The following is a 24,372-nucleotide window of genomic DNA, read 5'->3' as shown; positions in this document are numbered from 1 at the left end:
TGAAAGAACTTTTGGATATGGTTACAGAATCTTTTTTATTTGTATTGCTGATTTTTGAGGAATCATGAACAATAGGAAAGGTGACCGAGCCCTGGACATAGGGCCTGGCAAAAAGGAGGCACTTGTTGAATGACTATCAACAGAGATGGGCACATGCTGACCTCATTTTCCCCCAAAAAAGAAGACAAATGTGGATGGGGCAGTGTGAGCTTAATGTTTATTTCCTGCATAATTCTAGAACAGAACATTAAAAGATGGGTTGTGAGCACTTAGAATGTGGAGCATTGGTCACATGTGATGTCTTAGATTCATTTAGAATATGTCATACTGTGCAAATGAACAAGATGAAGAGATGTGAAATGGTGGACAGTGTAATTAGATGGAAGAGCTCCTGGCCCCAAAGGATATTGATGGATGGCAGCCTGGAGATAGCTTTCTATATGACTCTTTGCTTTATTCTGCTCTTTTTCAACATTATTATCAATGACATGAATGAAAAGAGAGATTGTATCATGTTTTGAAATAATTTTTATTGTTGTTTTTCAGTTGTGTCCAACTCTTTATGACTCTTTTAGGGGTCTTCTTGACAAAGATATTAGAATATTTTGCCGTTTTCTTCTCCAGCTCATTTTAGAGATGAGGAAACTGAGGGTTAAGTGACTTGCCCAGGGTGACACACCTAGTAAGTGTCTGAGGCTGAATTTGACCTCAGGTCTTTGAACCTAGGTTTTCCTGACTCCTGGGCCACTATAGCCCCTTGCCTCTAAAGGGACAAATCTAAAGAGATGAAACTTAACAGGGAGAAAATGTAAAACCCTGCGTTTAGGGTTTTTTTTTTAACTCTCATAATTAACATTTATATAGCATGCAAAAGCTTACAAAGTATTTTCCTTGAAACTCCTAATAGGGAGGTAGTCAAAGTATTATTAGCTCAATTTTACCCCTGGAGAAACTGAATCTCAAACAGGATAAATGACTTATCCAAGGTTACACAGCTAGAAAGCATCAGAGCTGGAATTTGAACTTTAATCTTCTGGTTTCAGGTCCAGTAGTTTTTCCATCTATGGACTTGTGTCTACCCAGTAGACCATACCAAAAAGAATTGGGGGTTTTAGAGGCCTGTAAGGTAAGATTGTATCATTGTGAAATGGCAGGCCAAAAGGTAATAGCATTTTAGGCTACATTAATAGAAGTATGGTGTTTAGGGATTCTTAATCTGGAATCCATGAGCTTCTCAAGAAGTTTTTTAAACTGTATTTTGATATATTATAATTGGTTTCCTTTGTAATCCTGTGCATTTTTACTTCATGCATAAAAAGTATCATTCTGAGAGGTTCCACAGGCTTCATAAGATAGGAGTCTATGACACAAAAAAAGGTTAAGAACCCCTAGTTTAGAATAAGAGAATTCTTGGTCTTACTGTACTGTCTACCCTGGTCACATCACATTGGAAATATGGTATTCAGTTCTGTGAACCACATTTTAGGGAGAACATTGAGAAATCAGAAGCTTTAAAGGGTAGATGACCAGATGGGGTAGGTACTTGCAACCATATAATGCTAGCATTAATTGATAGAACTGGGCATGTTCAGCTTTTAGAAAATCAAGGAAGGAGATGGTAATTGCCTTCAAATATTTGAAAGGTTTTCGTATAGGAAAGGAATCAGACTTATTCTGCTTGGCCCCAGAGAATAACACTAGGACCAAAAATGAAAGTTATAGGGAGAGACATATTTGAGTTCAGTGTAACAAAAGGACCTTTTTAAAAATAAATGTCCAAAAGTTCAATGGACTGCCTTGTGAAATGAGTCCCTTGACACTGGGGTTTAGATGATCACTTGTTGGGAATGTTGCTGCCTATCCCAATCCCACAGAGCTGCTAGTGCCTTTCCTTCCAAGATTGCCTTCTATCTACTTTATTGAAATTTGGCCTCAGACACTTACTAGCTGTGTGACCCTGGGCAAGTCACTTAACCCTGTTTGCCTCTGCTTCCTCATCTGCAAAATGAGCTAGAGGAGAAAATGGCAAACCACTCCAATATCTCTGCCAAGAAAAGCCCAAATAGGGTCATAGAGAGTCAGACACCACAGAAAATGGCAGAAGAACAACTTTATGTTTATGTTGTATGTGCCAATTTGTATGGGAGCAGTCAGATATATATACCAAGCTCTTCCCATTTGCCTTGCACCTACGGAGCACCAAACAACAATTTGTCACTTCATCCCTCCTCTGCCACGTCAGACAACCAGGAGATATGAAAGGAAAGAGCAAAGGGAGAACAAGAGAATGATAGGAAAGGTTGTAGTAGCTTTATACCTGTTGGAGATAGGTTTTGCCTTGTTTTCCCTTAAACCAAGTTTATAAGGTTATACGCAGGCAGTCTAGGTTAGGATTGCTTAACCTTTAAATGTCATTAATCTTCTTCTGACCCCTAACCCCCAATGAAACCTATGGATCTCTTCTCCAGATAATGTTCTTAAATGCATAAAATATATGGAAGTATAAAAGAAACTGATTACTTTGAAAGAAACATGCAACTTTTTTTTTCCATCCAACTTCACCAACTCCCTGAAATCTATTTACTATAAATAAGTCTGTGGACCTCAGGTTAAGAATCCCTGGTGTAGATATTTCGGAAGGCCAAATATCAAATATCAAGCTTCACCTTGAATTGACCAGCTGTGGCTCTCAAGGCCATCTTTGCTAAGAACAAAAAATAACTTGTGATGAGAAAAAGGATTATGAGAGGAGATAAGTCAAGTTACTGAAGGGTGGGTATGAAATTTCTATCCTGGGAGATATATACATACATACATGCATACATACATATATACACATATATATATTATTATTTATTAGTTAGTTAGTTAGTTAAATTCTGGGTTTAACATGTTGTTCAATTGTTCAGTCTTGTCTGACTCTTCATGACCCCACAGACCATGGCATGCCAAGCCCTTCTGTCCTCCACTGTCTCCCAAAGTCTGTCCAAGTTCATGTTCATTTCTTCCATGACACCATCTACCCATCTTACCCTCTGCCATCCCCTTCTCCTTTTACTTTCAGTCTTTCCCAACAACAGGGTCTATTCCAACGAGTCCTATCTTCTCATTATGTGGCCAGAGTATTTAAGCTTCAGTTTCAGTATTTGTCCTTCCAGTGAATAATCTGAATTTAGCATATATGTGCTTATGCACACACATAAACATGTGTGTGCATATGAACATATACATGTACATGGGTATATATACATACTAAGTAGAACAAAAAAATAGGAATATATATATAAAAGGCAGCTAGGTGGCAGAAGGGATAAAGCACCAGACCTAGAGTCAGGAAGACCTGAGTTCAAATCCAATCTCAGACACTAGCTGTATGACCCCGAATAAGTCACTTAATTGCTGCCTTAGTTTCCTCAGCTGTAAAATGGGGATAATGGCACCTACCTCACAGAATTATCATGAGGATCAAATGAGACAGTGTGTGTAAAATGCTTAGCACTATGCCTGTCATAGTAGGTACTATCCAAGTGTGATATTATAATTATTATTAAAATAAAAAATTCCTATTATGTACAGCTTTTTAAAAAAAGTATATAATAAATTCAACACATAATTTTCAAAGCCGTCTTACTTGTTTGTATATCCCTCTGTTCACTTTCTTTTCTCCTTTTTTTCTTCTTTTTCTGGGCAACATAATTGATAGCTCCCTCTCTCTTCTCCAAATTCTAACCACCTCCCACGTAATACCTGTGGGCTTTTTTTTTTTTTTTGCTTTTTGGTAGGCAGTCAGGGTTAAGTGATTTCCCCGGGGTCAAACAGCTAGTAAGTATCAAGTGTCTGAGGCTGGATTTGAATTCAGGTCCTCCTGACTCTAAGGCCAGAGCTCTAATTGCACTTCTGGGCTATTTTTCTTAAAATGGATTAATTACTCTTCTAAATAGATCCCCTCCTGACTCCAGTAAAGGAAGGGATGGTTTAGACACCTCCACCCTCTATTTCTTTCAGGCTGATCTGATAACCAGATTTAGCCTCGCTGGTTTTAACAGAAATCCCAGCTCTGCACTTATAGTTTATTCCTTGCTCTTCCTCGAGTAAGAGCTCATGTATTGTTCTCTCCTTTGCTTGATTGATTTCATTGAATTTAACCACATAATGGTTTTTAAAAAACATAATAAAATGCATTTCTGTACCTAATAATGACTGTGTTCTTGCTGCATCAAGAGAGATCTGACCATTTTAATAGTGCTTCCTTTGTGATGATGTTTCAAAAGTTTGGATGACGCTCTGTAACTTTTCTAGCGAAAGAAATAGCAAGCCATTCCAATATATTTGCCAAGAAAACCCCAAGTTGGGTCACAAAGAGCCAGACATGTCTAAAAGTGACTGAACAACAACAAAAAATATTATCAGAAAGTCCATCTTATATGGAATAAGTGAGCCAGGTAGCAGCAGGACCTTGGGTTAGTACTTAGCCTCTCTGGAAAGTGAGGCAATTAGACTGGAAGAATGCTTTAGAATTCTGTGATACCAAGTTATTATGGTCATTCAGAACATGATTTTTGTTCTTACTTATAAGAGATTCCTGAGAATGTAATCAGATTTGTTTAGGGAATTGTGAATCTTCCTGATAAAGTAGTCCATAAAAGGCCAAGAGTACATTACTCTGGCATTTTTTTTCCTCATACAGACTTATGTAAGAGAATGTATGACTTTAATTCTCTACATGTCAATCCCAGACCTTCATATAATTTAACTGGTTACACTGGGCTTTACTAACCAAAGTCTACAAATAGACTTGTTCTTGAAAATTAGATGTGTTCTCCGGGCCAATAGCAATTTTATAATAAGAGAGTAGTAATGAAAATGGATTTTTATAAAATGTCAGGATAAGTTGGGGGGTAGAGTTGGCTGGTATAATATCATAAATTCACGAATTTTAGGTTATCTGCAAGGCTATTGGAGTGGATATGTGGGAATCTTTGAGATTTACAGGAACAATCTATCTTTTATTTCTTTTTTTTTCTTCAAGTTCTCAATTTAAGACCTTCGTTAAGACACATGAACCCAAACAACAGTGATTAAAACAGAATATTAAAAATATCCCTCATAATATACCACTCCATTAGCAAAGATACATTTGAAACAATGACTATTATATGATTTCATGCCAAGGCAGGACAGACAAGGTTTTTCATAAATGAGACACCACAGCTTCCATTTCCTTACAATTGGAATTTGTGAAGTATAAGCATGTGAGTGTATTCTCATTTCAGATGTCACTATCATAGTAGTACATGGTTCAGAAAGGGAGAATCTTTGCGGTTCAACAGTTAGAGGTTTTTAGATTCAGGTGGTGACCTTGTATTTTCAGTTGGAAGAAAATTGGCATTGATATCAATCAACAAGCATTTATTAATCCCATATTATATTCTAGAGACCTCACTGGACATTGGGGATGCAAAGAAAATACATGAAACAATTCTTCCTCTCAAAGAGCTTACATTCTAATGAAGGAGACAGCAAGGACATACATAAGTGTATACAGAATAAGTAGGGAGAGCAGCTAAGCAGCACGGTGGATAGAACACAAGCCCTGGAATTAGGAGGAACTGAGTTCAAACTAGGCCCCAGTTACTTCCTAACTGTGTGACCCTGGGTAAGTCACTTAACCCTGATTGTCTCCAAAATAATTAAAGGAAAAAAAGAATACATACAGAGAGAACAAATATATCCCTGTGCCAGTTAACACTTTTGTCATATCTGATTTGATCTCCTATTTAGAAATATGAAGTAGTGGGCCTAATCATTTCTACCAGTGGGGTCTAGCAACCCTGTGGCATAAAGAGGGCCATTAATATTTGCATATATTTGTTGTGGTAGTCTCTCTGCATGAAAGGCAGTGTGGCCTGTTGGATACAGAGATGTGGTTCTTGAAACTAAGAAGACCTGTGTTCAAGACCTGCCCCTGGCACATACTGAATATGTCTAGATAGTTTTATGCTCCAGAACAAAGAGGTGCCAAACATGCAGCAAAACCAGATTAAAATGTAAATGGGAAATGTTTAACAAAATGAATACAAATATAATAAAACACAGATAATGCTAATTTGTGGTTTCCTAAGTCAATGTGCATCCTGAAGTGATCAGCTTCTATTTGAGATTGACACCACCACTGCTCCAGAATCCTATTCCTTAAAGAGATCCTCTCAGGTTCCCCTGCATATATTACATGTTGATGTAAAGTAAGGATTGAGTGAAAAACGTGAAACTAGGGTGGAGAAGGAGTGAGACTGAAAAGAAGAGGAGAGAAGGGAAAATCAAGAGCATCTGGAATTATTCAGGGTAAAGAAACCTTGGCTGAGAACATACATAAAAATTTATGAAGAATTTTAAGGGTGGTGTTTAAATTAAATGAGGACAGTCCCTTGTGGAAACCTTTAGTAACAACAGCTCTAAATGTTTTATTGCTTCAGAATGCATTACGTTGCTCATTTCCTTATCCTTGTATGACTTTTTTTTTAAGGTAATAGAAATCCGATGCTCTTCTGGAATGAATTTGGGTACCAGAGTAACAAGTGGTTGGAGAAGCCTTTAAATTCTACGCAGTACAGAAGAAGACAAGCCAAGGAGATCCCGTTCATCATTCAGTGTGGCAAGTGTGGTCCAGCTTTGAGTTACCCCTGGCAGTGGAGAGGACCAGTAGTGGGGGAGACGTGATTTACCACCATCCAAAGATCTGCTGTTGTTCCCTCTGGAAACTTCCTAGGGTGTGTCGGGCTGCTGTCACACAGCAGAGGATCGGCTGGTCAGCCGAGTAAAGCTCTGGAGAACTCTCATAGCAATAGTGAGGCCAGACAGAGGGAGGAAATAGCCTTGTATGACATGGATGATTAAGAGTTGATACATTCATGGATCCAGTAACTGAAACTGCCAAATCCAAATCAATGCCAAATCTCCATTTCTTTGCAACCTAACCCTGTCAGCTTTTCATTCAGTCATTCTGCTCTTAGAGAATCCTTTTCCAAATGGCTCTTTAAGACTATATACAAATGTAATTTGGAAACAGTTATTGAAATGAATATGTATTTTTTAAAAGACTGTGTAAACACAAACAAATTGGAAATAACATTTTTTAAAAATTTTGATTCTGTTCATTTTCTTAACTGAAATATGATACAGTGATATATTTTAGAATTGGTAGCCTCCTCTATTCTAAATATTCTTGTCCCCTGAAAATGATTGGGAGAGATCAGACCTTATACCCAGTGGAAAGGGACCATTCTTAAGTTTCTGCTAGATGTAGGTTCTAGCACAATCCTGACCTTTAAAAGTTGCACAGAATATTATAGTGACTGCTTAAATCAGCCCATCTTTGGGCAAATTAGATTCAATCTTTGCATCATCATCTTATTGCAGAGAGGGATAGTTTCCACACAAATTTGGGTGCAAAGTAGCAGTACTATCCATATTAAGACTTGGTCTACGTGCGCACAATTGTATTGGGGAAGAAATAGTTTAAGTTCAGCCTAACATTCTTACGTTGAATTCTGTCAGTTTTCATAATGGCTGATAGTTGAACTGTTATTTATAGTTTCTTTTTGTGCGCATATAGCCTTAAAAGCTTTCATAGTACTTGTAACAATTTTGAGCATATTTGTTGGCGAAGACAAAAGTTCTCAGTGTCATGATTTGTTTTTAGGAGGGTATTATACAAAAGAAATGGTGCAGTCTTTCATATTGGAAGCATTATATATGAAAAGCAAAAGAAAAGCTCTCATACATTTTGGCTTTCCCATCTTATTTTACAACTCTTCTATTTTTCCATCCCCACAATCACATAGATACTCAGCTCATGATATTGGCAGGTGTTAACTTTGACTAAGTCATAGCCTGAGGAGAAGATTTACCTTTTGCAGACAATTGAATCTAAGATTGACAAAGTGAATACAAATGACTAACCATAAAGACAACTAACATTTTGATCCATGTAATGTCTCCCGTAATATTTATAAGGGAAAATTGCAAGTTTTGTGATAGTATATGATTTTGTCATAGTTTTGCAATGATATTCAGAGCTTTCATTTTATCTCAGATATTAGTTAAAATGTTTATAAAAGAGTTGGTTTATGGGTTTTAAAGCCTGTCATCATCATACTATTATTATTATTTTGACATTAAAAATGTTAAGATTTGTCTATAATTATTTTGAGCCAGCCATCTGTGAGTTAGTAGGTAAGTTGTTGATTGAGGACAAGTAAGTTAAATGTCTTGCAAGGAAGTGGTCAGATGTGAGATTCGAATCCAGGCCCTCCTGAAAAACAAGACCATGCTTGTATTACACTATCTTCATTCCTAAATACAGCATGCTTCTTTGAAGAGATAGTGTATTGTAGTTGATAGAGGGCTAATGTTGGATGCAGAAAGACCTAAATTTAAATCTTGCCTCTGACACATAGTTGTCTAATAATGGGAAGCTGTTTACCCTCTTGATTTTACCCAGACTGTTCTTTAAGACTATAAGTAACAAAACAATTGTAGATCTGCATTGATGGAGAGAGTTTTTATATCAAGAGTTCTTTACACTGATGAAAGGGTCCAGAAGGGAGAAAATATGTAATTTGACCAAATAGCAGAATGCAATTATATATAATTCTCTATTTTGTAGTTTCCAGGTGATTAATAACCATTCAAGATGAAGTTGGGCTGACTTTTGACAAGCAGATTTTCAAATATTTCTCTTTTCTTTGCAAAATGTGGTAAATTACTTTTTAGAAATTTCTCCACAGTCTAGCAGTAACACTGCAGTAGTACTATACATAATTAAGTGAAATTTGACCGCAGCTTTATTTGGCTACTAATAGATGATCCTCTGAGTTTCTCTCCATTGACAATTGACAGTGTTATCCCTTATAGAATGTGTGTCTCTGATTGCCTTTTTTTCTTAGATCTTTGCCTTAAATGGAGAGTTTTACCTTCTGCTGATGATTATAAGAAGAGAGAAAATCTTGACAATTGGACTTGTGCTGATAATCCAAACCTCTTGGAAAACAGGTAGATTTTGATGGCATTTTTTCACATGCATAGAATTATCTGCTGTTAAAATACCCCTGTCATGCTGGAAAAAAATGTTAACTTTAATGGGCTTCTTTTTAGTAGAACCAACTTGGGAGTTCCCGTTTCCGACAGCTGTTTCCTGTCTTCTTGTGGAAAGCACATTAGGGGTAGAGAATCATTCTCAAGTCGTATTAATTCTGTCTCCTTTACAAATCAAAACAGTGTCACTTGTGATGAGAGACATGAGTTAAATTTAGCAGCGTTGACAGTTAAGTGATGGACCTTAAAGTCTAAAATAAATTTCCTCTTGAATTTGTAATTTCCTTATGAGATGACAGAATATTGACTGTTTTCCATTGCTATCAAGAAGAGAAACTTAAAATGGTGGCAAGAGATATAGGAACTCTTGAGCGTCAGGCTAGTTGATCAAGGGATGGTTATTACAGAAAGAGGATTTATGTCTTTTTTCCTACTGTTCATTATGAATACGGCCTACAACCTTTGATGATACCCAGCATAAGGAAAATGGACTGTGTAATGGGGGTATTGGCCATGAGGGCCCAGTCAACAGAGCGTGCTGTGTATAAACATGAAGAGAAAATCTGAGCATGTTCTAAAATTTGGGTCATCATGGCATCCCTGTCCCGTTACAATTTCATGACCTCTCTCTCTCGGTCCTTTTCAGCTCTGTTTGTTACTATGGTGAATAGTAAAGTATCCACTTTAAATGTAAACCGTCCTAGGACATAGTTTCTTTTTTTTTCTTTTTCTTTACAAATTTATTTTATTTTCAATTCATGGAATAAGACAGGCATTCCGTAATACAGTAGTATCTTATAAAGGATTATTGTGAAATTTAGCCTTGACGGTAAGTAGTACCACTTCAGTTATTTGGACACAGGAGAACACCGTTAAATGAGTTATCAAGGTATTCATTACGTAGCATCCCAGAAAGATTTTTGCACCTTTGTAAGAACTGAAATGTAACCGGACCTTGTGTTAGCTGAAGTAGAATATCAATTTATCACCTTTTTAGAGAGCCTAAATCTATTCTACTACTTTTTAGTGGGTCAGAAGCATCCTTTCAAGGATCTTTTCCCCTCGTCTCCAGGTCAGATTCATGAGTGGCAATAGTGATCAGAGTCACTGGGAGTGCTCAGCATAGTTAATGCTTTGTGGAGGGGGGAGTAACTGTGATGAAGTAAAGACCTGGATGTCAGTTTAAACAAATTTAAATTATATAATTAAATGAAAAATATATTTTAAGAGTTACAAATGAAAGCCACTTTATGAATTTTGGGTAGATTTGATTTTTGTTAAGATATTTCGTGTTCATGTGCTTTTGGTACTTCAGGAATCATAGGATCTCAGGTTGGGAAGGGACTTCGCAAGCCATTGAGTCTAACCCATAACTGACCAAGAATCCTTTCTACAACATTGCCAACAAGTGGTTGCCTCTCTCTGCTTGAAGACTTTGAATGTGAGGGGTCTCACTCTCTCCTAACACAGCCCATTTTTCATTTGGGAGTACTCTGTCACGAAATTTCTCCTGCAACAATTCTGTATTTCTGAGTTGAAAAAAAAAAGTTGACAAGAGCACAGTCCTTTTACTGAAATAAAAACAAAAGCTTATGTAAATGAAGCCCCTAGTTGTCTTCAAATCAACACTGTGGGTGTTTGTATAGTATTCCAGTAACGCTTTGGATTTGTTTATTACACACTTTTCTTGGATAATAACCAGCGAATTTTCTGTGGGTGAATGCAGAGATGTTTTTTCATAGCAGAACCTGAATGTGAATGTAACTAGTCACTTCCATTCCCAGAATATTTTGGGGTTCTTCTTGGAAAACATGAAGTGGGTCCTGTTTACCCTAATTTTTTCCCATGCCTTGCAAAGGGGAGGAAACTTGTTCTCCAGACTTTTTGTTGTGTTCTCTAGGTACCTCCAGCTGCCATAAGAGACTGCTTGATTGCTACTTGAGGTCACACCTATGTAGTGCTTTAAAACCAGGTCTCTTCTGGCCCAGTGTTCTTTCTACTGTAGTGTTGTGGATACACACTCTACCCATACTCAGAATTTGATCATGGAGAAGTAGGAGCTTTAGGAAAGGATTGTCATACCAGCATCTATCCGGGTTTGACCCATCTCCATCTCTAGCCACATCCTGAATATAAGGGTTGCTCAGTGGGATTCTGACTGTGTTGACTGTGATCAAACTAAAAGATATAGAATTCATGAAACCAGTAATCTTATCTAACCAGAAGAGAATCAAAAGTCCAGAAGTAAAGAAAATGGCTTCTAGACAATCTAGATATCACAAAAACCGTACAATGAAGCTCATGTTCTTTATGCAAATTATCTCATTCCCACCACCATTTCAAAGCTCATTTGTCTTTATTTTAGATAGGACTCAAAATTCTAACAATACTGCCTATTTGGCTTACCAGCTCCAGCCAGTTAGAAGGTGATAAAGGTGCTGCAGCAAGACAGAGTGACATTTTCAGGACGTGAAAACCTGTGAAAAGCTGTGAAAGGAGGGAGACAGAAAGACTACGAAAAGACACAAGGATTTGAAAAGCCAAATAGTCTGAGGTCATTTATAGTTGGTAATCCCTAGAGTCATTATTAATTTATTCAAAAATATTTCATAATTCTAAAAAATTAACGAGCATCTGTTGCGTGCTAGGTACAATGAAGAATACGTAGGAAAATGAGACCTTGTCCCTGTTATGGTTCATTACAGACTAATAGGAAAGTAATACAGCTATACAAATAACTGTGGTACGATAGGTTGTGACTATGCAGTAAGAAAGATGCAGAGTATCACAATAGTTCACAAGGAAACATTATTTCTGGCCAGGAAGATCAGTTTGGGCTTACCAGAGGTGATAAAATTAGGACTTGGAAAAATAATAGAATTTGGATTGGCTGATTTGGGAACTCTGGGAGATATAGGCAGGGTAGCAGAGCAAGAGTAGAAGGATGGGGAAATGGGGGGATTACAAGAAGCATTAGTTTCAGTCTTCATATCCCAAACACTTGGTACAGTGCCTGGCACAGGGTGGCTATTTGCATATTGATTGACTAATTGAACCAGTTATCTTTGTTGATTGGTTGATTTATTGAGTTTTGAGTTGTGCTGGTTGGCTGTCCTGTAAGTACAGAGACCATCCTGTCTGACCCAAAAATGACTCATGATATGACAAAGAATATTCCTTTTGAAAAATCTAATTAAAAGTTGACAACTTCTTGAAGTCAGAACTGCCTAGAAAATCTGGGACACATAAGCTTTAACAATTGGCAGCATGAGGGAGCATAGTAGAAAAAAAAAAGGATGAAAGACTTGAATTCCTTCTGAATTGTGAAGGGCCTTGAATGCCAGGAAGGAGTATTTGAATTTTGTTCCACAGATAGTAGAGAGCTGGTCAGAATTTTTGAGCAGGAAGTAACATACTCAGATCTGGGGTTTGGGAAATTTCATCTGGCATCAGGAAGGTATTGCTTCCCCATATCCGATTTTTGGCGTTTAGGACGTTGAGGATCACCTCTAGCCACTGTGATAATGTTCAAATAGCCTGTTCCTTTTCATTGACCTTATTTCTTGTGCTCTTTGATTCTGAAGTTGTCACAGGCCAGAACAACTCCCTTCTTTCCCCCTGGGCACCATGAAACAAGTATCCACATCAGAAAATGAGAAAGAGAAACAACTCAGAGATTCAGTGCAAAGATATCAGGATAAATTGGCCGAACGGTCATGGGTGAGTAACTAATTATTCATCACTTTCACAAAATATAATGATGCCTGTGCCATCGAGGGCATTTTGTAGAATCTTAGAATTGCAAGGGATTGAAGCCATCATAAAATTTGATTTCCTCCAAAACGTAAATCCCATGTACAATGTTCATGACCAGTGGTCATCTGGCGCCCTGTTTGAATACTTCCAGCAAGAGGGACCTCACTGGCTCATGGGGTACTCTGTTTTGTTTTGAGACCACTCTGATTATTAGGAAATTCTTTGTTATATTGAGCTAAAATTAAAAAGTCTTCCTGTAATTTTCACATACTGATGCCATTTATACCCTCTGAAACCACCCAGAAAATGTTGTATTCTTCTTAACACTTCTCTTTCACATGACATAACTTCAGAATATCTTCAGACCTCTTTTTTTTCACCCACCCTGCCTGCCTGTTATCACTTCCTCTGGCTAAAACATTCCAGTTCCTTCAACTAGTCTTTATAGAACATGAGTTAGAATCACTGTATCAATCTATTCACTGGACATGATCCATTTTGTTATTGTCCTTCCTAAAATATGCCACTCATTGGGGGCAGCGAGGTGACACAGTAGATAGAGCTCAGGCCTTGGAGTTAGGAGGACCTGAGTTCAAATATGGCCTCAGACACTTGACACTTTACTAGCTGTGTGACCCTGGGCAAGTCACTTAACCCTGATTGCTTCACCCCCCTCCCCAAAAATGTGCCACTCAGAGTCAAACACATTATACAGGTGTGGTCTGGCCAGGACAGAGCAAAGTAGCGTGTTGTTTCATGGAAAAGAGTGCTAGATTTGGAGTCAGAGGCCTGGGTTCAAATTTGGTTCCACAAGTTTATATCTGTAGGATGTTGAATAAGTCACTTCTATGGGCCTCAGTTTTCTCCTTTCAAAAGTTAGGGACTTGGATTAGATGGATTGTTAAGGTCCCTTACATCTTCAAATCTGTGATCTTTTGATGATCAACTCATACTGAGTTTGCAGGCCTCTAAAACCCTTGTTTCTTTTTTTTTTTAAGATGTTAATTAATTCCCATCATTTACCAGTATTTTTTTAAGCCTGTTTGCAATTCATTATAGAGAGAATTTTTTTTTAAATAAATGATCAAATAAGGCTGGAATTATCAGAACTAGGCAAAATGTAATTTCCTTGAGAGATTTATCAGTATTGGTTAATTCATCCTTATAATAGCATTATAATGTAGAATGTAAGCTCACAACCAATCCTGGACTCTTCACTCTCCTTCAGCCCATATATCCGAAGTGTGGCTAAATCATGTCGTTTCTGCTTTCATAATACTATCACATGTCCCCTCACTCCACCCACACAATCTCCACTCTGTTGCAAGGCCTCATCACCTCACTCCTAGAAATTGTAATCCCTTCAGGTTGGCCTCCCTGCCTCAGTTCCGTCCCCATTCTAATCCATTCTCCACTAGGCTGCAGAAGTGACCTTCCTAAAGAGCATGTCTAACCATGTCAGACCATGGTTTTTGCCTTTCTTTGTATCCTTTGTACTTAGCGCCTGGCAACAGTGAGCCCATAGTGATTTCAATAAATGCTTGTCGACTGAGAGATTGGCTTCTTGAGGGAGGGGAACATTTGAGTTCTTTGTCTTTGTAACTTCAGAGACTAACAGAGTACCTTGCACGTAGTAGGTATTTAACAAAAGTTTGTTGACTTGGATCAAAGACTGGGAAACTGAAGCCTAGAAAAGTGATATGCAGTTTACACAGAAAATCTGAGTGTGTGTGTATACACATGCATGTACACACATATACATGTGTATATGTGTGTATAAATATATATATATACACACACATACACATATATGTGTGTATAAATATATATACATATATATACACACACATACACATATGTGTGTATGTGTGGCTGTGTGGCTATGTGGCACAGTGGATAAAGTACTGGGCTTGTAATCAGAAAGACTCATCTTCATGAGTTCAAATCTGGCCTCAGACACTTAACAGCTGTGTGATCTTGGGCAAGTCATTTAAACCTGTTTGCTTCAGTTCCTCATCTGTAATAGGATCTGGAGAAGGAAATGGCAAACTACTTAAGTATCTTTGTCAATAAAACCCCAAATGGGGTCATAGAAAGTCAGACACAACTGAAACCATTGAACAACAATATGCATATATGTATTTGTATGTGTATATGTATTTCAGTAAATGGGTTTGTTAATACAGAAACTTTCAAGTTGACATGTTTTAGAAGTAAATGTTAGAAAAATAAAATATGAGAAAAATAGATGTGAGGGAAGGACAAAAGTAATTAATATTAGGAAAATAATGTTTATAAAAGTAGTTGCATCTTGATATCTCCAATTAAAGGGGAAAGTGCCACATTACAGTAGTTTAATGTTTTTAAATTTGGACCTATGATTCCATTAGTGTATAGATCCAAGTGGGGAGATGCCCAAGAACATGGTAGATCAGCAACTTAGAGTTGCCTGGGGCCTTGAGATGATGTCCCTGTCTTTCTTACTCTAAGGGACATCCTCTGATCCAAGGGCCTCTAGTAATACTGGTTTGATTTTCTAACTAGTAAAGACATTAGAACTCAGGACATGTATATGTGGATTTTATTCTTTTTTTTTTAATAGAGCTCAGAGAACCTGTTAATCTCCTTAAGAGCTTCAGTTAGGTTTTTTCTTTTTTACTGCTCATTTTTGGACAGACTGTGGCAGGGTTGTTAGAATACAGTCTTGGTCCCCCAAAGCCCTGGTTTCTTTTTCTCTTTTTGAGTGATTGAATCAACCATTCTGATCCAACTAGTATTTGTTGAGCACCTACTGCTAGGTGCAGGGGTTCCAGAAGACAAAAACCAAAAGTAACACGTCAAAAGGTAGACATATACACAGTCTTAAGACAGCTTTTTATAGCCCAATTGGTATGGTGATGCAACTTATATATGGTATAATTATGTTAACCTTAAACTGATCAACTGAGGGTGCAGTGAGTATTACTGAACTGGGTGGCAAGAAGACCAGATTTCAAATATGGCCTCAGACACTTAGTCCTCCGTGACCTTAGGCAAGTCACCTCACCTCATGCAGCCTCAGTTTCCTCATCTGTAAAATGGGGAAAATAATAGCACCTACCTCTCAGGATTGTTGTGAGGTATATTAACATGGATAGGGTTTTGTGAACCTCAGATCACTATATAAGTGCTATCTATCGTTATCTGGTTTCTTTTGGCTGTCCCTTACAGGAGAGGAGAGACCAGAGGTGAGAAAGGGAAGGAAAAGTAAAAGGTCTGCATTAGCCAAGGACAAATAATAATCCACCTCTAAAAAATTGAGAGTTGACTGAATTTCTGGCCTTAGGGAGATAAAGCTATGTTTCACTTTTTAAAATCCATGCTACCTTATGAGACATAAGCATCTCTTCCTGATTAAGAGATAAGATCCAGAATCATCTAAGACCATTGTTTCCTTCCACAGCCCCCTTTGCTCCCCCAAAGCTACCCCCTAATGTAGGTGCATAGACCTTTGACCCCTAACAAAGCGGACAGTGTTGAGGCCAGTCAGGTTTTCATCCGGGGTACAAGCTTTTGTCATCAGTAAAAGAACTGACAGACCCTTGCAGCTCCCACAGTCTATGATATGATATGTATCCCAGGCAGCCAGAAGGCAAAAACAGGACGGATGGTCTTAGTTACTGCCAATGCTTTGTAGCTTACCTCCCTCCATGCCATATTCTCTCTCCATCCCACCTCCCTCCCTAACTCCCCAGCTTATTAATGGAGAGAGAAGCAAAATTGTGACCACTCCAAGAGCCCACTTAGAATGGGTAGCGCAAGAAGTAATAATTATTGATTGTTCATTGTATTTTTTAAATGTTGTGCTGGATGAGGCAGTAGGGTGGGGAGAATATCAAAGACATAGACTTCTCTGCCTCACCCCACCTCCTATAGCTCTTAGGAGTTTACAGTCTCAGGAAAACATGGGTGTGAGTGTGTGTATAAGAATATATAACAAAGTTAACAAGTATAGCTCAGGAACCGGTTTCCGATAGATAGATAGATAGATAGATAGATAGATAGATAGATAGATAGATAGATAGGTAGATAGATAGATAGATGGATGGATGGATGGATGGATGGATGGATGGATGGATGGATATCTAGATAGGTAGACAGGTAGATATAGAATATATGGCCAGGAACACATTTAATCATAAAAGGCTAAACTGTAACTCTACCATTAATTGGCATTTCTTCTAGCCTGGAAGGAAACAAGTGTCTGAGCTCTACTTATTATGCTAACTTTGTAATACATTCTTAAATCCCATCTATATCTATCTGTCTATCTATCTATCTATCTATCTATCTATCTATCTATCTATCTATCTCTACCTAGATAGGCCCATATCTTTCTCCACCTAGCTGCTACATAGTCAAATTATATAGCATACACATGCTAATAATGCAGTCCACTTGCTAAAACAGTGTGTATATATGTGTGTGTGTGTCTGTGTCTGTACATTCGTATATATATGGATGAATATGGATATATATACATATATATATATATGTCTATATATATATATATAAAATTAGGCACAGTATATTAAGGGTTAGATATAAAACTGACCCTGGAGGGGACTAAGACTAGATAGATAGATAGATAGATAGATAGATAGATAGATAGATAGATGGATGGATAGATGCATATGATATATATTTCCATATAGAGATCTATAGATAGATGATATAAATAGATTTAGACATGCATATGATATATAGATATACATATATCTATATAGATAGCTATAGATCTATAGATGAAGAGATAGGTGAGAGAGAGAGAGAGAGAGAGAGAGAGAGAGAGAGAGAGAGAGAGAGAGGGAGAGAGAGAGATAAAATGGATTTAAGAATGTGTACAAAGTTAACATAACAAGTATAGCTCAGGAACCTATTTCCTCCCTGGGTAGGGGAAATTCCAATTAATGGTAGAGTTGCAGCTTAACTTTTTAAGGATTAAATGTATTTCTGGCCATGTATTCTGTTAGGCCATAATGACAAGCCAGGACCCTCTTTATAAGTTGTGCTCCTATAACAAACCAATGTCTCAGTTTTTCCCCATCAGATGAATCACGTATCTATTCTCTGCCCATCTCTGATCTCTGTTGCTTCACTCCCCAATGTTACATTGCATAGGCATTTCTGTTCTCTGAAGGACATGCACCATCTGCTGGCCACACTGTAAAATCCTATGTTATTTGCTGGTTTTAATGTCCTCTGTGGAGGTAGTGAGCTTTTTTTGTAAGATGAGGGGATTTTGCTTATATTTATGCATCTGACTTAGTCCCCTCCAGAATCAGTTTTCTAACTAACCTTGGATGTATTATGTGTATAATAATATGTGTATGTACGCATGCATATATGTGTGTATATATATGCATATACATAGTATATGTATATTGTTTTGGTCAGCGGATTGTGATATTAGCACGTGGATGCTATATAACTTAACTAAAAGCTCCCAGATGGATAGAGAGATGGGTTTGGCGTCAGGAAGACCAGAGTTCAAATCTGGACTCAGACACTGTGTGACTCTGGGCAAATCACTTAACCTCTATTTGCCTCAGTTTCTTCATCTGTATAATGGGAATAATAATAGCATCTACCTCCCAGAATTGGTATGAGGATCAAATAAGAAAATAATTGTAAAGCACGTAATTCAATGCCTGGTGTTACATAAATGTGTATTATTGTTATTGTTCAGGAATAGATAACACTCTTATCCACATACATGCTTTCCATTCTGAATTTCCCTAATTTGTTTTTATATTATCAATATCACATTCCCACAGTTAAGCCTAATATTGTAGGATGAGGCATTTACTTCTTTTTAGTATAATGATCATGGAATATTTATAGGTTTCATTAATATATGTCTATAATGTTAACTCTATGCAAGTTAACAATTTTTAAAGTTTTATGTATTTTTTATATGATCTCTTTTTCTGAAAAGACTCTTCCTCTCATCTATCCCATTAGCTATCCCTTGTAACAAAGAATAAAAGGGTACAGAAAAGCAAGCTTAGCAAAAATAACCAACATATCAGCTGAGACTGACAGTAAATGTAGTGTTGCATGACACAGTCCAGTCTCTGCAAAGAAAGGAGGGAGTTGTATTTTCTCATCTGTTCTTTGGGACCAAACTTTTAATTATTCATTGTTGAGTTTAAGGTTCATCTTGTCATTACTCTTTCAGTTCAGATTTTTGTAGTGTGTGTGTGTCTGTGTGTGACTATGTGTGTCTCTGTCTGTATGTGTCTGTGTGTCTGTGTCTGTGTGTCTGTGCGTGCAGTTTTCCTGGTTCTGCTTTCTTCACTCTGCATCACTTCCTATCAGTCTTCCCTTTTATGTCCTAGGCGAGGCTTGACTCAGATTAGTCTAGTGGTTCCGTCTTCATATTGGGACAAAATGAGACATTTGTAGATCATGTAATATTTAACAAGAGGAGTTTACTTATCAATAGTATGAGAAGGATATTCACCTAAGGTGGGTGTATTGACTCATAGGACACTGGAAAATTCTCTAACCCTGAGGATTCCCCATATTTCTTGTGCACTGGGCATTTATAGTGAACTGAGCAAAGATATACATTGATGATTTGAGCTTTAGGTCCCTGGAATAGTTCAGTATTGAGGACAGTTTCATGGCCTTTTTAGGAAAAAAACCAGCCTTTCCTACCCAGAGTATGGAAGCAGCTAGATGGCTCAGTGGATAGAGTGCTGGGCCTGGAGTCAGGAAGTTGTTCAGTTATTTCAGTCATATCTGACTCTTTGTGAACCCATTTGGGATTTTCTTGGCAAAGATCCTGGAGTAGTTTGCCATTTTCTTCTCCAGCTTATTTTATAGATGAGGAAACTGAGGCAACAGTGTCAAGTGCCTTGCCCAGGGTCACACTTCCTAACATCAGGCTCGGTACTTTCTACACTGTGCCCATTAGCTGCCATATGGAAGGAAGACCTGAGTTCAAATCCAGCCTCAAATACTTACTAACTGTGAGACCCTGCCCAAGTCACTTAACCCGGTTTGCTTTAATCTACTGGAGAATGAAATGGCAAACCACACCGGTATCTTTACCAAGAAAACCTCTGTGATGGTGTTGGTGTGCTATAGTCTACAGGGTCACAAAGAGTTGGTTGTGACTGAATAACTGAACAACAGCAAGGCCTAGAATAGACATTGCCCCTACCATGCCATGCTTCACTGAATTCTTCATCTTCATTTTTTTCTTACAGTGGAGGAACATTCCATTCTGTTCATCTACCACAATTTGTTTTGCCATTTACCAAAAGATGTGTATCTGTTGTTCAGTCCTTTACCCTTCACCAAAAGATGGCTATCTACTTTTTAACAAGCATCATTAACGATGAACTAGGTGCTCATTTACTTTCACTGTTCTAGATGCAGAACTTAAAAGGCAAAAGTGAAATAGACTGGGCCCTCAGGAGCCTGTATTCTGCTAAAGTGTACATTTAACATATAGATAAATGAGTACATAATATATGCAAATGAAATAAAAAGTAACTTCAGGGCCACTAACAACTGAGGTGCCCCTGTTATACATATATATGTGGGTGTGGGTGTCTGTATGTGTGTGTATGTGTATGTATATATATATGTATGTAAGTATGTATATGTGTGTGTGTGTGTGTGTCTTAGAATCATGGGTCTGTTTTCAACAGTGTCTAGTAAAATTGATGTATGTAATTCAGTTCACTGTGATTAAGTCATCAGCAGTATTTATTAAGTACCTCCTACGTGCCAGGCATTGTGCTAAGGTGCTGAGGCCACAAGGAAAGGCAAAAATAGTCCCTTCCCTCAAGAAACTTACAATCTGATGAGGGAGACAATAATAAGCAAATAAATCCTGTACATACAGGAAAATTAGTGAATAATCAGAGTGAAGGCACTAGAATCCAGAGGGATCAGGACAGGCTTTCTGTGGAAGGTGGGCTTTTAGCTGGTACTTAAGGGAAGTCAGCAGGCAAAGGTAAGGTGAGAAAGAATTCCAGGCAGCTTGTGGAAATGCAATGTTGGGAAACGGAGTACCTAGTGTGAGGAACAGCAAGGACACAAGTAAAGGGCAGAAGAGAGGTGTAAGAGGACTGGAAAGGCTGCAAAAGACTTTAAAAGCTAAACAGAGGATTTTATATCTGATCCTGGAGGCAAGAGAGAGGGCCACTAGAATTTAATGAATACAGGAGTGACATGGTCAGACCACATTTAGGAAGATGACTTTAGCAGCTGAGTAGAGAATGAGCCAGAGGCAGAGAGGCCAGAAGCAGAGACTCTAACCCAGAGGTTCCCAAACTTAAAAAATATACATATTTTTTAAAATGACACATCTTTTTTTTTTTGGCTAGGCATTGGGGTTAAGTAACTTGCCCAGGGTCGCACTGCTAGTAAGTGTCAAGCGTCTTGAGGCTGGATTTGAACTCGGGTCCCCCTAACTCCAGGGCCAGTGCTCTATCCACTGCGCTACCTACTATACCAAAATGACACAAATTTAGTAATTTATTGTAAATTTGTGAGATTTTTCTGCATTGAAATTTTTATGATGCAGTATTGCATCATGTAACCACATGGTGTCATATTGTAAACAAGTCATTACATGCACATATTCCTGCTGATGCATGCTGGACTTCCTGACAATGCACTACATGCTTACCTGCCAACACTTGCTTGTTAAGGCCAGTAGGTGGACTTGTGATTGTTTATAACTTGCATTTTGTTTATTTATTTGGAAAATAATGTAATCACTACTGCTTTAACTCTGTTACAAAACAGATGAAACACATAGGAACGATTTTTCAAAATTTTCTTCTCTTCCCTTCTTTCCTTATCCCATTATTTTTATTCAATGCCCCCCAATTACATCCGACATTGCCACTGCCCCCCGATCATTCCAGCACCCCCCAGAGGGTGTCATCAACCACTTTGGGAACCTCTGCTCCAACTGGAATACTGTTGCAAAAGTCCGGTCATAAGGTGGAGGACCTACATCAGGCTGGTGTCAGTGTCAGAAAAGAGGTGGGAGAATACACCAGAGACACTGAAAAAGTAGATTTGAAAGGACTTGGCAATAGTTTGATATGGGGATGAGAAGGGTAAGAGGGAATGAGTAGTTAAAGATGAAGCCTGGGTTGCAAGCCTGGGTGACTGGGAGGATAGCAGTGCCCTTGATAATAATAGGGAAGTTAAACAAAAGGGAGAGTTTTATGAGAAAGATGCTGAGTTCAATTTTGGACATACTGAGTTAAAGATGACTATGGGTCAGCCAATTTGAGATTTCCCATAGGCATTTGGAGATATGAGACTAGAGGTTTGGAGAGAAGTTAGAGCTGGACAAAAAGATCTGAGAATCATCTGCATTGAGATGATAATTGATGAGATCACCAAATGAAATCATACAGTGAGAGAAGAGAAGGTGGCCCAGGACAGAGCTTTGGGAGACACAGTTAACAGGCACAGCATGGATGAAGATCTAGCAGAGGAGACTGAGAAGAGGTCAGACAGGTAGGAGAGCCAAGAGAGAAGGGGAAGTAAAACCTAAAGAGAAGAGGGTGATTGACAGTGTCAGAGGTCAAGAAGGAGGAGGGTTGAGAAAAGGCCATTAGATTTGGTAATTAAGAGATCATTTGGTAATTAAGAGTAGTTTCAGTCAAATAATGAGTGCATGTGCAGAGGCCACACTTCGATGTTTTGGCAGACAAGCATGTGAAGATTTACCCTGGTGGAATGAATGGATAAGAACAGTTGGTTCCAGTGGCCATGCAGGTGGCTGAAACAGGTAGTGTGGAGTGCTTAGGCCTTGGTCAGACAGACACCAAAGAAGCCAAGAGCATCCTAACTTTTTGTGTTGCCGATGGAATTTGATGACTGTAGAAGAGAGAGTGAGGCTGACAACTTTGTGAAACTCTGCCTCGCTAAATCCAATTCATTTATCACCTCGTGATGTCATTGGCCTTCTTTAAAAACAAAGGACAAACAATATAATAGAATCTTGGAAGGGAGGAGAGAGATAGGAAATTTGCTATCTCTTGGGATGGTAGAATCAAGTAACATCTAATATGGGCATGGAATTGTGGTCAGTGTGGCATACACAAGTTAATACAACATGGTTTTTATCCTCAGAACCATTTGGAAATGAATACTCTGTGTGTGTGTGTGTGTGTGTGTGTGTGTGTGTGTGTGTGTGTGTGTGTGTGTGTTTTTATCAGTGAAGGTCAAATCTAGCAAATTCTGGACAAATCATTAGGATATAATATATTCTCTTATATGATCCAAATGAAGTATGGAGTGTAGTGATTATGTGTGAATCCCATTTAACTTTTTCATAGTCTGAAGAATGAGCAGAAAGACCCTATAAAGATTGTAGAATTTGAAAAGGAGCTGAAATGTTAACTTACCGTTCTCTGCAACGCTGATGTACATGTACAAAATGAAACAATGTAATCTGGCAATTCCCAAGTAGATTGTTTGGCTGTAAAGGGTTGAGGAAAAAGAGGGCCTGCTGAAATTTTAGTAGCATTTTCCAGATTGGTATGGCATGTCTGAGGCCAGTTTAGTGATGAGGAAAGTACACAGATTTTCTCATTTAGGATTTAATCTTTTTAATGTGCGGCCATCATGTATGAATCTGAGACTTTAGATCTGTAGGATGGCAAAGAAGATCCATTTCTGCATTGAATGCACTTCACAGCTTTCTTGCATACGCTGCCACAACCTAGAATTTATGACAGCTACAGGGCCATGTCTAACAAGAGGCTATTATACACAGTATAGTTGAAATATCTTGCTTTATTACTCCTGCTACAGAGGTCCCTGTTTCTCTATAATGATGCATTGCTTCTTCAGAAGGAATTATACATAATAGATTCACACTTGTGGGTCTTATGCTCATAGTGTATCAGGGAAAGAATAGTGGAGAAGAAAGTACTTCTGTGCACAGATTATAGATTCCTTGAAGAAGCAGCATGATAACAGCAGAAAGATCCCTGGCTCTGGAGTCAGAGGACATGCATTCATATCTACTCTGATAATTATATTTGTTTGAATTTGGGCACTTCACTTAAACTTTCTGAGCCTCTGAGGTCCCTTCCAGTTTTATATCTGCCTTCTGACCTCTATGATATCTGCCAGCTCAAAATCTATGATCTAGGAAGGATGCCTTGCCTTTTACTTCTACATTCTGAACCCCTCACAATGCCAAGTGCAGGACGGGGCACATACTAGATAGTTTGATTAAATATTGCTTGACTCCACTGCCCAAGTTATTTTCTCACCCGTCTCTTCTGGGAAAATCTGAGCTATTTGTCCAGTATTGTCTTCATCACAAGGAGGCAGCCCTTTACGCCTTTAACTGTCATTCCATGTGATTCATAGACTCACAGACTATTAAAGCTGAAAGGAGCCCTTGAGATAATATACCCTCATTGTGCAGATGAAGAAACTGAGATCCAGAGGTGAAAAGACTGGATCTAGGTCCCACAGCTAGTTGGT

The 24,372-nt window shown here is 38.2% G+C and overlaps 1 protein-coding gene across 1 annotated transcript in view; it reads left to right on the top strand.

The window, feature by feature from the left end:
- Positions 1–24,372, top strand: part of MORC1 (MORC family CW-type zinc finger 1) — a 189,254-nt gene that overhangs the window by 95,204 nt on the left and 69,678 nt on the right. Inside the window, exons 15-17 of the mRNA XM_020999849.2 lie at positions 6,524–6,652; positions 8,946–9,051; positions 12,678–12,813. Coding sequence (XP_020855508.1) covers positions 6,524–6,652; positions 8,946–9,051; positions 12,678–12,813 — 371 coding nt within the window. The remainder of the gene's footprint in view (positions 1–6,523; positions 6,653–8,945; positions 9,052–12,677; positions 12,814–24,372) is intronic.

Source organism: Phascolarctos cinereus, unplaced genomic scaffold (genome assembly GCF_003287225.1).
Source record: "Phascolarctos cinereus isolate Bilbo 61053 unplaced genomic scaffold, phaCin_HiC Scaffold_726;HRSCAF=1367, whole genome shotgun sequence".
In the NCBI taxonomy this organism is placed as follows: Eukaryota; Metazoa; Chordata; class Mammalia; order Diprotodontia; family Phascolarctidae; genus Phascolarctos; species Phascolarctos cinereus.
Note: the sequence above shows the minus strand (reverse complement) of the source record. Positions and strands in the feature narration are given on the sequence as shown.